Source organism: Anastrepha obliqua, chromosome 1 (genome assembly GCF_027943255.1).
Source record: "Anastrepha obliqua isolate idAnaObli1 chromosome 1, idAnaObli1_1.0, whole genome shotgun sequence".
Taxonomy (NCBI): domain Eukaryota; kingdom Metazoa; phylum Arthropoda; class Insecta; order Diptera; family Tephritidae; genus Anastrepha; species Anastrepha obliqua.
Genome location: NC_072892.1, coordinates 5,370,323 through 5,386,560, shown reverse-complemented (window position 1 = coordinate 5,386,560; position 16,238 = coordinate 5,370,323). Strand labels below are relative to the sequence as shown.

The window sequence follows — 16,238 nt, the reverse complement described above, 5'->3', positions numbered from 1 at the left end:
GAACTGGCAAGGGCTGGATCGACATCAGACCTTATAGGACCAGAACCATTTTGTGGTATCAACTGGGCGGAAGCTAAATCCAGGGTAGACCAGTGGGAACATACTCTCAGATTAGCTTACTGGGAAAATAATCTGAAACTTCGTCAAGCCAAGAGGTTGGTTAGACCCTTTACCTACAAAAAGGAACTGATTAACTTACGAAAAGTAGATATCAGGAAAATAGTAGGCTTTCTTACGGGCCACTACTATCTAAACTATCATCTTAACAGAATTCAACTCCTCAGGGACACTGAGTGTAGACTCTGTCTTGAAGATGATGAAACAACGGAGCACTTATTGTGCGAGTGCGTTGCACTGGCTAGAACCAGAATGCAAATTTTCCACCGTGATCAACTGGATCCGGAAGAAATAAAGAAAGCTCCTATTACAGATATACTAAGGTTTATACGTATAGCAGAAAAATTGTTGGAAGAACATGGCTTTCAACCAACTCCTTTCCAAAGGCAGAGAACAACTAGGCAAACTAGAACCTGATGTAGTGGTCGGGCAACTTTCGCGGATGATCGGAGGGATCATCCATATTAAATTAGGTAGCTTGACACAAAAGATCTTTTAGGTCGCAGTGTCGGTCATTGGACCACCTACTAGGATGGATTAAATTAAATTAAATTAAGTATGTATATTTGGATTAGTAACAAAATCTGTTTAAACTGTTTCTTACTACAAACATATGTATGTACATGTATGCATACACATGTAAGAAACAATTAAGCAAAAGTTCAATGTACTGAAGCAACCATGACCTACCTCACGTATTGGCATATTGATGCCCTATTGTATGTATGTCCGTACATACATATACATACATTCTCGACTCCCAGCAAAACTATGCTTATTAGTATATACATACATATGTATGTACATACAACAGCACACACAAAGCACTGGCTTTATGCCTCTGCACGCGTATGTTTCCAAAGCTAAAATTATAAGCCGAGCGACTGCAAGAACAAAATACATTCATAGGCGCAGTCGCAGCGGTCAGATTTTTTTAGTCGCAACGACGCTGAAAAATCCAAAATATTCTATAACACTAAGTTCGAGCTCATATGCCCATATGCCCATATGCCAATTTTCTCGCCAATTCGAAAATAGTCAATATTGTAATATTTCGCGTTGAATTATTTGCCAATATTTGGTAAATCTTCAATTTTTGTGAAGTCGAGTGGCAGCGGCTCCGTACATATGTATGCATCAATATATGTATGTAAATACATATGTGTTCTAAATTCTCGACAACAATAGCAAATCGAAATATTTTTTCTGTCGAATGTGCTCGCAGCCTCATATGCAAGTATGTCTATGGCAGTTTGTATGCATGTATTTATGTACTATATATGTGTGTTTGCTTTTGCACGTCCATAGGAACGATTTTTCATATGCAGATATTTATTTTATTGAGCGGAACGAATATATTGATATTGTAATGAAATCCTGTCGAATTATATTATTGGTATACGTTTCTTTAAGTTCTTCTTACCAAATAAATATTATTATCCTTAAGAAAATGAAATACTAGTTTTTTTAATTTTAATTTTTTATTTTTATTCACAGAAATTTAAGTAATCTTATATGTATATGTATATGTATATGTATATATATTACAATGCTATAAATAATAGGTATTTACATTTCCTGAAATGAAAAAAAAAATATATAAAATTGTTAAAGCACGAATTACGAAATTGTTCTCATACTACAACAATTTCTCACCCGACTTCGATATTCGTTCGCTACTGCTTGTGATTTCTGAGTCCTCACAGATGTTTTGGTGTTTGGGTACCTGCCTTGTTTCCTCTAGCATGGAATATTTTGCGAATTCTTCTAACGTGAGATCATTTGCTACACCTACACCTACTGTACGATTTACGTACACTTTAGTAACGGGCGGGCAAACCCAATCAGAGCCAGTACTAGGTGAGCGACTTCTAGTAACTGGCTCTAATCTTAAAGATGGAACAGCCCCATCTAAAACTTTATAACGAGTTACTTGCTCTGGACTAAAGTGGCGCTTACAAACATATAGTCTGTCAGAATCTGCTGGTTGCACGTTGCAAGCCAGGGCCCAACTAATTCGAGCCTCTCCGCGTCGAGGAAATTCGTACAACGTATGACCCTTTTCCACCACGCATCCTACCACGCAACAGCTCCGTTGCTTCTTTGGAATTGTACAGCTGTATGTAGGGTCATCGTTGTGCCCTATTAAAAAAATTTATTTTATAATATAATATAAACGTATAATAATTCAATGAAGGTTATAGGCATGTTTTTATTATGGAAATCCCTTCCCACAGCCCCCAGGCCGCGCCACCATTCTCATTCATCACTAATAATCGAATATTGCTGAATGTACTTTAAATCTCTTCATATTAGTCCCTACTCCTACTACTACTATTTTTACCTTATTTTCCTTTTAATACTTTATCTTTACTACTATCTGTAATTTTAATTTAAATTTTGATTTTACTGTTAATCCTTTTATGTAAACTATTCTTAAGGTCAATCATTGTAAAAATAACCTACGGTTGTATGTTTTGACTTTAATAATAATAAATAAATAATATTTGCTTAAATTTAATCTAAAAACTCTTAGTTTTCCCTATTTCCCACTATTTATAGCACACTCTAGACTTCATAATCCGCATAAGCTGTTCAAATGCAAAGTTCAAAAACGGTTTGAGATAGAAAATTAATAAAAATAATTTTGCTTGATATTTTTCTGATTGGTTGTTTTGATTTTATTCAACAAGGCATAGCAACGGGTATTGTAATATTATGGTTATTAATAAAAAATTATTTTCTATGAAATATATGCACATACACATTCAAAAATAATTTAAATTTCTTAACTTCCTCCACTTTCCTGCCTCAAAACTCTAATGCTACCAGTTAGCAAACCTCACCCTCAATAAAACCTATCCACCCTAATATTATATCAAATGTATGCAATAAAACCTATCCACCCTAATATTATATCAAATGTATGCAATAAAACCTATCCACCCTAATACTATATCAAATGAATTTTCATGCAAATAAAGAGACAAAAAGCACCTGTAACCTAACTTTGGCACAAAACGGAAAGTTTCCAAAAAACAAGCTCTTAATTCTCAAAAGCTGTTAAATTTCTGCAGTTGAGCATATTTCTGTTAACGTTCTGTGAAAAATGTCGCTGTTGTGTACCACGCGCGCAAAACGAGTACCCCTGAAAAGTGCTGCCATTTAAGTCATTGAGACTTCTCTATATTTAACGTTCTCTGCACTTCACAGAGAACGTTAAATATAGAGAAGTCTCAATGACTTAAATGGCAGCACTTTTCAGGGGTACTCGTTTTGCGCGCGTGGTACACAACAGCGACATCTGAGCGACATTTTTCACAGAACGTTAACAGAAATATGCTCAACTGCAGAAATTTAACAGCTTTTGAGAATTAAGAGCTTGTTTTTTGGAAACTTTCCGTTTTGTGCCAAAGTTAGGTTACAGGTGCTTTTTGTCTCTTTATTTGCATGAAAATTCATTTTTGAATTTGAATTGATTTTGCGTAATTTGCGCCAAAATTTCCATGTCAAACCAAAAGAGTCTAATGAACTTTAGTTTGAGAAAAACTTTTGATTGACGTCGCGCAATTTTCAAACGCTTTCGATTTTCCGAATTTTTTTAAACTTTTTCGATTTAAAAATGAGCAGAACGTGTCGTGTGCGCGGGTGTTATTTAAAAAACAGTGAAGTGAAATTATTTTCTTTCCCACAGGACCCCATATTAGCAGACAAATGGAGGCAGAATTTGCATATTGCCAGGACGGAACATCTTCCACCCCACAACTCATTTGTGTGTGTAAAACACTTTGAGGCATGTGTTGTGGGGGGACAATGTTTGAAAAAGGGTGCCATCCCCACCCTTCGTTTAGGTAAGTTTTTGCGCAATACATAAGTAGGTATGTGTGTTTTTATATTTCGCTAAAGCGAACCTACAATAATATCAAACACACATACCTACTGATGTATTGCATTCATTTGATATAATATTAGGGTGGATAGGTTTTATTGAGGGTGAGGTTTGCTAACTGTTAGCATTAGAGTTTTGAGGCAGGAAAGTGGAGGAAGTTAAGAAATTTAAATTATTTTTGAATGTGTATGTGCATATATTTCATAGAAAATAATTTTTTATTAATATAATAACCATAATATTACAATACCCGGCATCCGTTACTATGCCTTATTGAATAAAATCAAAACAACCAATCAGAAAAATATCAAGCAAAATTATTTTTATTAATTTTCTATCTCAAACCGTTTTTGAACTTTGCATTTGAACCTTATGCGGATTGTGAAGTCTAGAGTGTGCTATAAATAGTGGGAAATAGGGAAAACTAAGAGTTTTTAAATTAAATTTAAGCAAATATTATTTATTTATTATTACTAAGTCAAAACATACAACCATAGGTTATTTTTACAATGATTGACCTTAAGAATAGTTTACATAAAAAGATAAACAGTAAAATCAAAATTAAAATTAAAATTACAGATAGTAGTAAAGATAAAGTATTAAAAGGAAAGTAAGGTAAAAATAGTAGTAGTAGGAGTAGGGACTAATAGGAAGAGATTTAAAGTACATTCAGCAATATTCGATTATTAGTGATGAATGAGAGTGGTGGCGCGGCCTGGGGGCTGTGGGAAGGGAGTTCCATCATAAAAACATGCCTATAACCTTCTTTGAATTATTATACGTTTATATTATATTATAAAATAAATTTTCTTAATAGGGCACGACGATGACCCTACATACAGCTGTACAATTCCAAAAAAGCAACGGAGCTGTTGCGTGGTAGGATGCGTGGTGGAAAAGGGTCATACGTTGTATGAATTTCCTCGACGAGGAGAGGCTCGAATTAGTTGGGCCCTGGCTTGCAACGTGCAACCAGCAGATTCTGACAAGCTATATGTTTGTAAGCGCCACTTTAGTCCAGAGCAAGTAACTCGTTATAAAGTTTTAGATGGGGCTGTTCCATCTTTAAGATTAGAGCCAGTTACTAGAAGTCGCTCACCTAGTACTGGCTCTGATTGGGTTTGCCCGCCCGTTACTAAAGTGTACGTAAATCGTACAGTAGGTGTAGGTGTAGCAAATGATCTCACGTTAGAAGAATTCTTTTTTATTTTTTCTTCTCTTTCAGCTAGCACCCGAGCCTAGATTTTTAAAGCACTACAATTTTTTCTTAATCATGATGGATTGAGAGTAGTGTTTTAAAAATCAGGTAAATCGCAATGACTTAATCGATGTCAATATCGAAGTCGTGTGAGAAATTGTTGTAGTATGAGAACAATTTCGTAATTCGTGCTTTAACAATTTTATATATATTTTTTTTCATTTCAGGAAATGTAAATACCTATTATTTATAGCATTGTAATATATATACATATACATATACATATAAGATTACTTAAATTTCTGTGAATAAAAATAAAAAATTAAAATTAAAAAAACTAGTATTTAATTTTCTTAAGGATAATAATATTTATTTGGTAAGAGGAACTTAAAGAAACGTATACCAATAATATAATTCGACAGGATTTCATTACAATATCAATATATTCGTTCAGCTCAATAAAATAAATATCTGCATATGAAAAATCGTTCCTATGGACGTGCAAAAGCAAACACACATATATAGTACATAAATACATGCATACAAACTGCCATAGACATACTTGCATATGAGGCTGCGAGCACTTGCGACAGAATATTTCGATTTGCTATTGCTGTCGAGAATTTAGAACACATATTTACATACATATATTGATGCATACATATGTACGGAGCCGCGGCCACTCGACTTCACAAAAATTGAAGATTTACCAAATATTGGCAAATTATTCAACGCGAAATATTACAATATTGACTATTTTCGAATTGGCGAGAAAATTGGCATATGGGCATATGAGCTCGAACTTAGTGTTATAGAATATTTTGAATTTTTCAGCGTCGTTGCGACTAAAAAAATCTGACCGCTGCGACTGCGCCTATGAATGTATTTTGTTCTTGCAGTCGCTCGGCTTATAATTTTAGCTTTGGAAACATACGCGTGCAAAGGCATAAAGCCAGTGCTTTGTGTGTGCTGTTGCATGTACATACATATGTATGTATATACTAATAAGCATAGTTTTGCTTGGAGTCGAGAATGTATGTATATGTATGTACGGACATACATACAATAGGGCATCAATATGCCAATACGTGAGGTAGGTCATGGTTGCTTCAGTACATTGAACTTTCGCTTAATTGTTTCTTACATGTGTATGCATACATGTACATACATATGTTTGTAGTAAGAAACAGTTTAAACAGATTTTGTTACTAATCCAAATATACATACGTACGGTAACATACGAATATGCTTTTTTATCCTATAAAATATGTAAATATGGAGGATATTTTGGGTTTGTTAAAATTATTCTTTTATTTATTTTGAATATCAAAACTTGTATACAAACCATGCTTGTATACCTCCTGCAATAGGATGTGGATGAAAAATTACAGAACGGAAATAAAAACGTAATGCCTCAAATGCCTTGCAAAATGCTGTCGGTCAATTTTATTTCAAACAAATGTATGTATAACAATGCCCAATTTCTTTTTGTCCAAAAATAACAAATATATATGTATATGCAAATACATACGTTTCTTTGAAGTTTTCTTTTATTTATTTTAAATTTCAAAGTTTTATACTATCTATAAAATGCATACATATATTATTCCAAGTAATAAATCTAAATTGAAAAAAATTTCGTTTGCAAAGGAACAAATGAATGCATATTCAAATGTAAATATGATACATATGTAACACTATAAGAATTCAAGATCCAATTGAACTTTTGCACAAGCATAGCTAACATAATACATATACATATGTATGTATATATTGATATACATATATTTACATACATATGTCAAAATACCAAAGCACTTGTATGTAAAAATTTTCATCAAATTTGTATGGTTTTCAATTTACTAAAATGCACATACCAAGATGTGAGAGGTCGTTTTATAGTGCATTTTTTTAAATTAAATCAAAATATTAAAGTTACTTTGATTTGAAATGTTGACGCATATAATAAATATTCAAATTATTCATCAATAATCATTTAGTTGAATAAATTTTCATTCATCAAGGGAACATATGTAGAAATGAACAAGCAAATTCTTTGCAAAATGCCGTCGGCTAATCGTCAATTTGATTTTCTACAGAAGCAAAAGCAGAGAACGTTATGATATACAGAGAACGTTCTCTGTGTGCAGAGCCAATATAGGAAGAGAGAATTCACTGCAATCAGCTCTGTTAAACCCCGGCCGCGGTTAGACTTAGCTCTGTTAAACCCCGGCCGCGGTTAGACTTCATTTTTGACAATTCACACCATTCGTAGCTCGTGAGACTTCTCTATATTTAACGTTCTCTGTGAAGTGCAGAGAACGTTAAATATACATTAACGTTCTCTGTGAAGTGCCTTTTTGTTTACCATGCGAACCATAGATGAGATTCCAACAACCAGAGGCCCCTATTAGACCCGATTTACACGAGGAGACATCTGGAAGGGAAACATTTTGTTCGCGGGCGAAGGACGGTCGGGGAAGAGAGAAGGGATTTTGCCTCCCGTACTCGGCGACACGCTTTGTGCTTATCCTTATTTTCAATGTTGAAGTTGGCTGCAAACTATTTTTTTGACGCTTGCTTCATTCGTTTTCGTCATTTGTGAGATAAAGTTCTGTGTTTTAAAAAGTATAGCGGAAAGTAAAAATGGGATACAAGTGGGAAAGAGAAGCAGTGGAAAAGCTTATAATATATGTGCAAGAAAATACTTGCTCATATAATGTTCGCTCTAGTGAGTATATGGATCGAGGCAAAAAAGCGTCAGCATTTACCGATATCCATAAAAATTGGAAACGGAAATGGTTGGCGTCACACTGGACGATGTTAAAAAAAATGGAAAAACCTCCGTAGCCAATATATGAGGGAGCTACGTATACAAAAAAACTCCAAAAAAAGTGGAAGTGGAGTAAACGATGTATACGAAACAAAGCTTTGGTGCTTTGACCAGATATCGTTCCTTGAAGGCCATGTTGCAACTAGGCAGAGCCAAGACAATACTGAGGTAATAATAAAATGTATTTCAATACATAACTGACATAATTTAACATGTTTCACAAATTTGTTTTTCAGATGCCTTCTTCGAGTAACTCAAGTTATTTCAGTACAGGAAACAGCACAGAAACCGGTAGCTCGAGTGTAAATGATGAGCCACTGAAAAAACGAAAAAAGGTACAAAACTTGACGATAAATATACAAAAAAAAATCAAATTTTGTTTCTTATAGAAAAGCAACCAGTTCGCTGATGTGCAACAGGAGCTTTCAGTATTTAGGTCTATGATCGAAAATAAAGAACAAAATGGCAGAAAATACGCATGGTTGGGAGCTTTGGTTTCCAATCAAATGGATGAGATAGATCCTGATAAACAGCAGGACGCCGCTTGGGAAATCCAATCCGTGATAAAAAAATATATAGAAGAATCTCAACAAAAGCGTAGCACTCCAACATCAAACAGAACGTCTTCATCGTCAGACAAGGATCTGTTGCAGCTATCCATGGAGGGAGTTTTGACGGAGAAGATTTTTGCGAATAAAGTAGGTATGGCTTAAAAAACTTATGGAACATGTTGATGTTGAATTACAGTTGTTTTTTTGTTTCATTTCTAGATACTGAAGCACCAAAAAAAGTGATAATTATGCTCCGTGCCAAATATTATGTTTTAGTAAATAAGTAATAATAAGATAATAAGACGTTATGTTTAAGAAATGTGAACACCAAAGAAAAGAAAAGACTGCATTGAAAGCCAATAATTTTTGTTTTAGTTAAGCATTTACACATGAAGTGAATTTTTATTTATTTATTTTTTTATTAAAAAACAAAGACTAATGTATACATATATATAAAAAAGTGATAAATATGCTCCGTGCCAAATACTATGTTTTAGTAAATAAGTAATAATAAGATAATAAGACGTTATATTTAAGAAATGTGAACACCAAAGTGCCTTAAAGAAAAGACTGCATTGAAAGCCAATAATTTTTTTGTAACTTTTTTTTAGTTAAGCATTTACCCATGAAGTGAATTTTTATTTATTTATTTTTTATTAAAAAACAAAGACTAATGTATACATATACATAAATAAAAACAAATTATTTATTATGTAACCAATCCAGTTTGCCTTCTTCATTAAAATATTTGAGAAACTGTTCACGTACGTTCTGCGTTTACTCTCTCATCAGTGAACATTTCGCCATTTTCGATTAAATAATTGTGTAAAGCACAACACGTCAATACATTTTTCTCTACAGTGGCCACTTTCAGATTTATCGGAGCTAGAAAGACGCGAAATCTATTGGATAAAATTCCAAATGCATGTTCCACCACATGCCTTGCACGAGAGAGTCTTTGATTAAAAACTTGTTTTTCTTGGCATTGCGTGTGGTAGGGATATGGCTTCATTAAATGCATCTCAATCGTTTCCTATTGAAGCAGCTTTTGGTATTTCCTTCTCTTCTTGCAGAACATCCCTTAATTTGCTTTGCAGAAATACTCCAGCATCGTTACTGCGACCGTTACAACCAACGTCCACGAAAATAAATTTGGAATTAGCATCCACCAGGGCTAGTAAAATTATACTTCTAGTCCCTTTATAATTGTAATAGAAAGCTCCTTCAGTACGTGATGGACGAAAAGTTATATGCTTACCATCTAACGCGCCAATGCAGTTGGGGAATTGACATTTAACTGCAAATTCTTTTGCAATGGCCTCCCATTCTGAATTGCTGTTTGGAAACTGCGTAAAAATTGTCATTAATTGCAAAATATTACAATTTCTATACTAAAAATAGTGCATACCTTTAAATACAACGATTTCAATTTGTTATAAAGGGCACTGCATACCTCAGGAACTATACTGGAAATTGAAGATTTGGGTAAACGGGTCTGGTAATCCAAACTCACGTAAGACTCTCCTGAAAAAAACACCCGCTCATAACAATGCTACATTACCATTTCTTTTAACTTACCAGTGCTGAGAAATCGCAGCGTCAATGCCAATTTTTCTAGTGCGGGAATCGCGCCTCTCATAGTCGAATCAGAGCGTTGTATATCATTAGCGACAGCAAATAATCAAATTGAGATTTTGATATTCGTAGGAAGTTCCTGTAGCTTTGCTCATCGTGTACCAGCAATTCTTTGTTTAAAAAGGCGAACAAGCCGCGATCGCACCTATTTTTCCTCCATTCCTTTATCCATTGCCGCTTGGCTCTCTTGATAGGCAACGATGCAGCTTTCTCGCCCAATGTGGCCAATCCTATTAGGAATATATAGTAATTAAAAATCGTATGTGCACATTTTACAAGCATTTAGTAACATACCTAGAAGTATTTCCTCTTTATCGCTGTCATCGGAGTCCAATTGTATAGCTTCTCTAATGCATTGAAATATGCTTGTAATTAATTCGCACTTTTTGAAGTGAAAACTTCTTTAGAATCGTTGGGAGTGATTTGAGACTCGATGAAACGAAAAAGCGACACTCTTGGCTACGAATATTACATATAAACGTAGCGACGAACTAAATAACTTTAAGGCCAGCGCCGACAGCATGGCGCGATAGCCGAGCGACTAGCAATGTGAGCTTCCGATCCAAAATCCTTGGTTCGAATAACAAGAAAAAATTTTTTTTTATACAGTTATTTTATTTTATTTTATGATATGTTTATGAGGAGCTTTTTTTCATGGCAGAAATACACTCGGTGTTTTGCCATTGCCTGCTGAGGGGTGAGCGCTATTAGAAAAATAGTTTTCCTTAATTTTGGTGTTTTCACCGAGATTCGAACTGACGTTCTCTCTGTGAATTCTGAATAGTAGTCACGCACCAACCCATTCGGCTACGGCGTTTGTTTAATTTTACTGATGCAAAAATGAGGAAAAATATATGAATAAAGTTTGCTTACTGTTTACACATTTTCCAAAGGTGACGGAGAACCAAAAAAAAGTCGATTTTCAAACAAATACGAGTGCATATGTGTAATTGTGTTAGAGTTTCGGTCACGCAGGTTTTGCTGGGGACGCTCATAATAGCAACCGCGTGTGTATTTTTATATTCGTAAATATTTTCATTTTTAAATATTTACCGCAATTATGCCGAAAAATAATGCAGAAAAGTGTCGTGAATATCGACAGAAAAAAAAATCAATAAATAGCATCACGGAATTCATTCACGAAAATTTAATAAAGTATACACCAGAAGTATCGCGGATACTTAGAAAAGATTACAATAAAGTTCCAATGATTTTAAGTGGCGATTTTAACGTAAATTTTACATTGGACACAGCGGTTCCTTTAATTGACGTTCTCAATACAACATTCAATTTAAAAATGTGTAACAATCGCACTGAATCGACAACACGATCAAAAACAACCATTGACGCGGTATTTCAAAGATATGTTGACAACATCGAAACCAAAGCATTTGTATCAAAATATGAACTTTATAGCAATATTATAATGAACCTATAATTATCCCGCTCCTAATGCTGATTTCGTCTTATTCTCTCTCAGTTTGTTTTACGGAAGGTTTCACTTCTATCGCGTCTAACCGTTAGACTGGTATTTTTTTTTTTATCCATATTTTTGGAAAATATTTCCTTCACTTTATAAAATTGAGAATAATAATCGCTGCACAAATTAGAGAAATGTCAAAATATGCAAAATGTCAAAAATGTCGCGGAAACATTTTTGCCCGTGTGTACGCGAATGAAACATCAAAAGAGAATTTCCAGTGTCTCCCTTCCAGATGTCTCCTTGTGTAAATCGGGTCTTATGAGTTGGATTCGATCTTCGATATTCGATGGTTGTCGAAGATCGAAAATCAAATGTCAATTTTATATTATGAGCGGTGCATGCCTGTCGAAATTTTCGTTGTATACCGAATTTAGAGTCGAATGCAATTTTGCTTTCGATTGTGTAGCGTATTGTGGGAAAATTTGTTGAAATGTAAGTAAAGTAAAGTTGTTTGCGATTATTTATTGTTTTATAGTAACCAAATAATAAATATATACTAATTTTGTTAATTTTATGCAGGTCGAAAGTCGTGAGTACCAAATAGCAATTAGAAAGGCTGGTTGCATTAATGGAAGAGAATCCACAATTTGCAAAAGGGATTTGCACAAAAGTTCAAGCAGCAAAAAAATGGGAGGAGTTTACAACGGAGCTGAATTGATTGGGACCACCAGTTAGAACGGCAGCAAAATGGATTAAGGTTAAGAATGTTTTTGTTTTGTGATGTTTGTAGAAATCCATTTTTATTTTCCCTTGGTAGGTATGGGCTGACGAATGACGAATATTTGAATAAAGAAAATTTATAACAAAAATAAAAAATAATCTATGGCGTAAAGGTTTTTATTTAATAATATACTTTTTAGTTTTTTCCATAATATTCTAAGAATTTCGTTTCTTACGTTTTCTGCTTCTCCGTTATTTGACTCCACTTCAATATCTCCAGCATCATCGCTGAGGGTCTCATCGGATAACTCTTCATCCGGAAGTTGAAGATTGTAAAGCAGACAACTGTTGTACAAAGGTGCACACACATTAATAATTTGTGTTGCTTTTTTTGGAGAATAGTGGAGAGCTCTTGCCTGCAACAAATATCTAAATCAGTTTTTCAAGACTCCAATTGTTCTCTCAATGAGACTTCTCGCCTTAGCATGTTGTTTGTTGGATGTCTTTTTTGGAGACCCTTCCTCAGTTTCTGAACGCCGTCATTAAATATGGTTTTAGAGCGTATTTAGCATCACCTGAGGCAGACAAAAATTATTAAAATTTCAATTGGTGTTTATTACATACCGAGGAGCCAAGTATTGCGACGGTCATTAAGATGTTGCTCCTCTAAATGCGCTTTTAATGGCAACATATTGAAAGCCATAGAATCATGAGTAGCTCCTGGATTTTTCGCATTTATATAAGTTATTTTCATTGTATGATCACAAACCTAAAATTTACATTATTCGCATTGAGATGAATCGTCGAATCACAACTCCGTTGTACTCATTTTCACAAAAAATACTTTTTTTAACTTTTAAATATGTAGTTAACAAAGAATTTTAATACGAGTACATGCGCTTTTTCTTTTATTTTGATTTGCTGTATCAGCTGAGAAAAAATTATCTATTGTAAATGCGTTGAGCGATCGAAATTCACAGTAGTCCTATTCTTCAGCGAATGAGCACCATAATACCAAATGAAAATTCGTTCGATCAGCACTTTCGACTACAGTCGAAGATCGAATGTTGCTCATAATAAGGGCCAGAAATTCAAAATCAAATTTAGAGAAAACTTTAGTATAATGTATATCGCTTTGAAAAAAAAGGTTAAAAGGGGGGGATAGAGATGTATATCCCCATCTTAAAACTGAAAACCGAACCTGCCGGAGGCTTATAGCTTTTAAATAATTTAACGTTCTCTAATTAAGTTCTCTAATTTAATGAAAAGTTGGTGTTGCCATACACCTGAAATAAAAACGAAGTTCGTATGCTGGGATGTTCAGTGGAAGGTTCATTGTAAAATTGCAGTATTTCTTACTGTAATTTTAAGTTGAGAAATATTTTTGAAAATAAAAACATACAATTCATTTAAGCTTAAAAACAATGATATGAAGCGTATCACAAAAAATAATAAAGTCATTAAAATTAAATTAATTAACACAGTATTTTTGCGTAGAACTCCTTATCGCGTGGGTGGCCTTCCGCCGCGCTTAAAAAAATAACCCTCATCAGTCCAACTCCGGCTACGCAATCCATTTGCGTAGTACTCCTTTTCGCGTGGGCGGCCTTCGGCCGCACTTCAAAAAAATAACTCTCATCAGTCCAACTCCGGCTACGCAATCCACAGTATTTTTGCGTAGAACTCCTTTTCGCGTGAGCGGCCTTCGGCCACGCTTCAAAAAAATAAACCTCATCAGTCCAACTCCGGCTACGCAATCCACAGTATTTTTGCGTAGAACTTCTTTTCGCGTGGGCGGCCTTCGGCCGCGCTTCAAAAAAATAACCCTCATCAGTCCAACTCCGGCTACGCAATCCACAGTAATTTTGCGTAGTACTCCTTTTCGCGTTGGCGGCCTTCGGCCGCGCTTCAAAAAAATAAACCTCATCAGTCCAACTCCGGCTACGCAATCCACAGTATTTTTGCGTAGAACTCCTTTCCGTGTTAAAACCATTGAACCCAAAATTAAAACATCATATGCGTGTATGTAGTAAAGAGGCTCAATAACCCCCATCCCCATCATTAACACTAAACTTAAATACTTAATTGTTGTTCATATTTTTGTTTCATTTGCAGGCATCCGGTAACACCATACTGTTGTCATTCCAATCTTCTTCTTATTCGCGTTTAAAATTGGAAAGTGACTGTATGGAGAAGTGCATTTGCATTTAATTTTAATAAACATAATTCGAATATAAGGATAAAAATAAGTAAAAACACGCGTGTGAGTGTATATTTGGTGAATTTTAGTGAAGTGTTAAAAAATATATAGTGTAATGTGGCAAATTATAGTGAAGTTCCAAAGGGCATTTTGAAGGCAAATAATTATGAAATTATTATTTCCCGAATAATTTGGAGTTATAAAGACTGTTCCTTAACACCTCACTAACATCTCCACCAAGTATCATTAATAAAGACATAATAGTTTAACAAAAATTGCCCTATATACATTATTCTAAATTCCAGCCCAAATTTATTTAAATCAAACACCGATGTTTGAAAAATAGAATGGATTCTATTGCTGCAGCAGTTTTATTGGTTGAAGAGGAAACTGGACAAAACAGGTGTTTGGAAAATTGTGCAGCTACGGGACGCACTGCACCGCTGAACAGCGCAAGTTTATCAAAAACCTAATTTCCTAAGGGAAAACTTACAAAGAAGTTGAAGATATTGTAGGCTGTTCGCCAACAATGATTTGTAACGCATTAAAATATAAATCGTAACCTGAAACACGTGGCCGGCGTCTCGCACTAACTGCTAAGTTAATTAAGTGTATGGTTAGGTTTTTCAAAAATATTAATTTCACACTTGCTACTACATTCAAAAGTTAACTGGAGCTGGAGGCAAGCATGAAAGCTATTCGTTCGCAGCTCATGGAAAAGTGCCATTACCAGCTAAAAGGCATGTGGCACAAAGACAAAAGTTAGCAACCAGACAATCTGCTAACTCCCGAAATGCACAACCAAACCTATTAAATAAGGGGATCAAGCATTATGATTGGGCATGTTTTTTATTTTATGGTGCTGGACCGATATACTGGATATAGAAAACCATGGATCGTTTGTGTATGATCGATTTATGGAGGAAGTGATGCTACCATATACTCACGAAGAAATGCCACTGCTTTGGGTCTTCCAATAGAACAATGACCTAAACTATACAAGGAGTTAGCACAGCAGTAGTTTCAGAGAATCAGGGTTGAGGTTATGAAATGGCCTGCACAGTCTCCAGACTTCAATCCAATAACGAATTTGTAATGAAATGTGAAGGAGGCAGTTGCTGATGCTCGTCCAACAAATTATAATCAGCTTTGGAAAACAAATATGAAAATTGATACCTAAGGAACGATCATTAATTCGCTACAAAGGATACGCTACTAAACACCAATTATTATGATTATTTAAGAATTATTACTGATGTAAATAAAAAATTATTTTAATGGTTTTTTATTTAAGAAAATCATACTACTATTTTTTTGACCGTCCAAAAGTTCGTCTAAATTTAATTTTAATAACATTATTTTCCTAAGTTTTCTTCCAAGGTTTTATTTTTAATAGTCATAATTCTTTAAAATAAAAACAAAAATATTTAACAAAAAATCCCACTTCGTAATTTCTTTCCCACTGTGTGTGCACTACTATTATTTTGACCGCAGCTCAAAATATTATATTTATATATTTGCCACTTACACTCTTTTTGGGTGTTTGGCCGAGCTCCTACTCCTATTTGTGGCGCGCTTCTTGATGTTGTTCCACAAACGAAGGGACTTACAGTTTTATGCCGATGCCGAAAGACTAATGGTTTTTTATGAAGAGTTTTTCCATGACAGAAAT

General features: G+C 34.5%; 3 protein-coding genes across 3 annotated transcripts; 2 read left to right on the top strand and 1 right to left on the bottom strand.

The window, feature by feature from the left end:
- Window positions 1–3,537: 3,537 nt before the first annotated feature.
- On the top strand, window positions 3,538–7,590 carry LOC129235872 (uncharacterized). Its single transcript, XM_054869930.1, has 3 exons — window positions 3,538–3,968; window positions 4,824–5,193; window positions 7,587–7,590. Exons 1-3 carry the CDS (start codon window positions 3,740–3,742, stop codon window positions 7,588–7,590), a joined length of 603 nt encoding a protein of 200 aa, XP_054725905.1. The 5' UTR covers window positions 3,538–3,739.
- Window positions 7,591–7,931: 341 nt separating this feature from the next.
- Window positions 7,932–8,925, top strand: LOC129236005 (uncharacterized). The gene is made up of 4 exons (XM_054870130.1): window positions 7,932–8,205; window positions 8,274–8,372; window positions 8,427–8,735; window positions 8,808–8,925. Exons 1-4 carry the CDS (start codon window positions 8,062–8,064, stop codon window positions 8,829–8,831), a joined length of 576 nt encoding a protein of 191 aa, XP_054726105.1. The 5' UTR covers window positions 7,932–8,061; the 3' UTR covers window positions 8,832–8,925.
- Window positions 8,926–9,610: 685 nt separating this feature from the next.
- On the bottom strand, window positions 9,611–10,227 carry LOC129235871 (uncharacterized). Its single transcript, XM_054869929.1, has 3 exons — window positions 10,167–10,227; window positions 9,997–10,112; window positions 9,611–9,934 (listed from the first exon to the last, which is right to left on the bottom strand). Exons 1-3 carry the CDS (start codon window positions 10,225–10,227, stop codon window positions 9,611–9,613), a joined length of 501 nt encoding a protein of 166 aa, XP_054725904.1.
- Window positions 10,228–16,238: the final 6,011 nt, after the last annotated feature.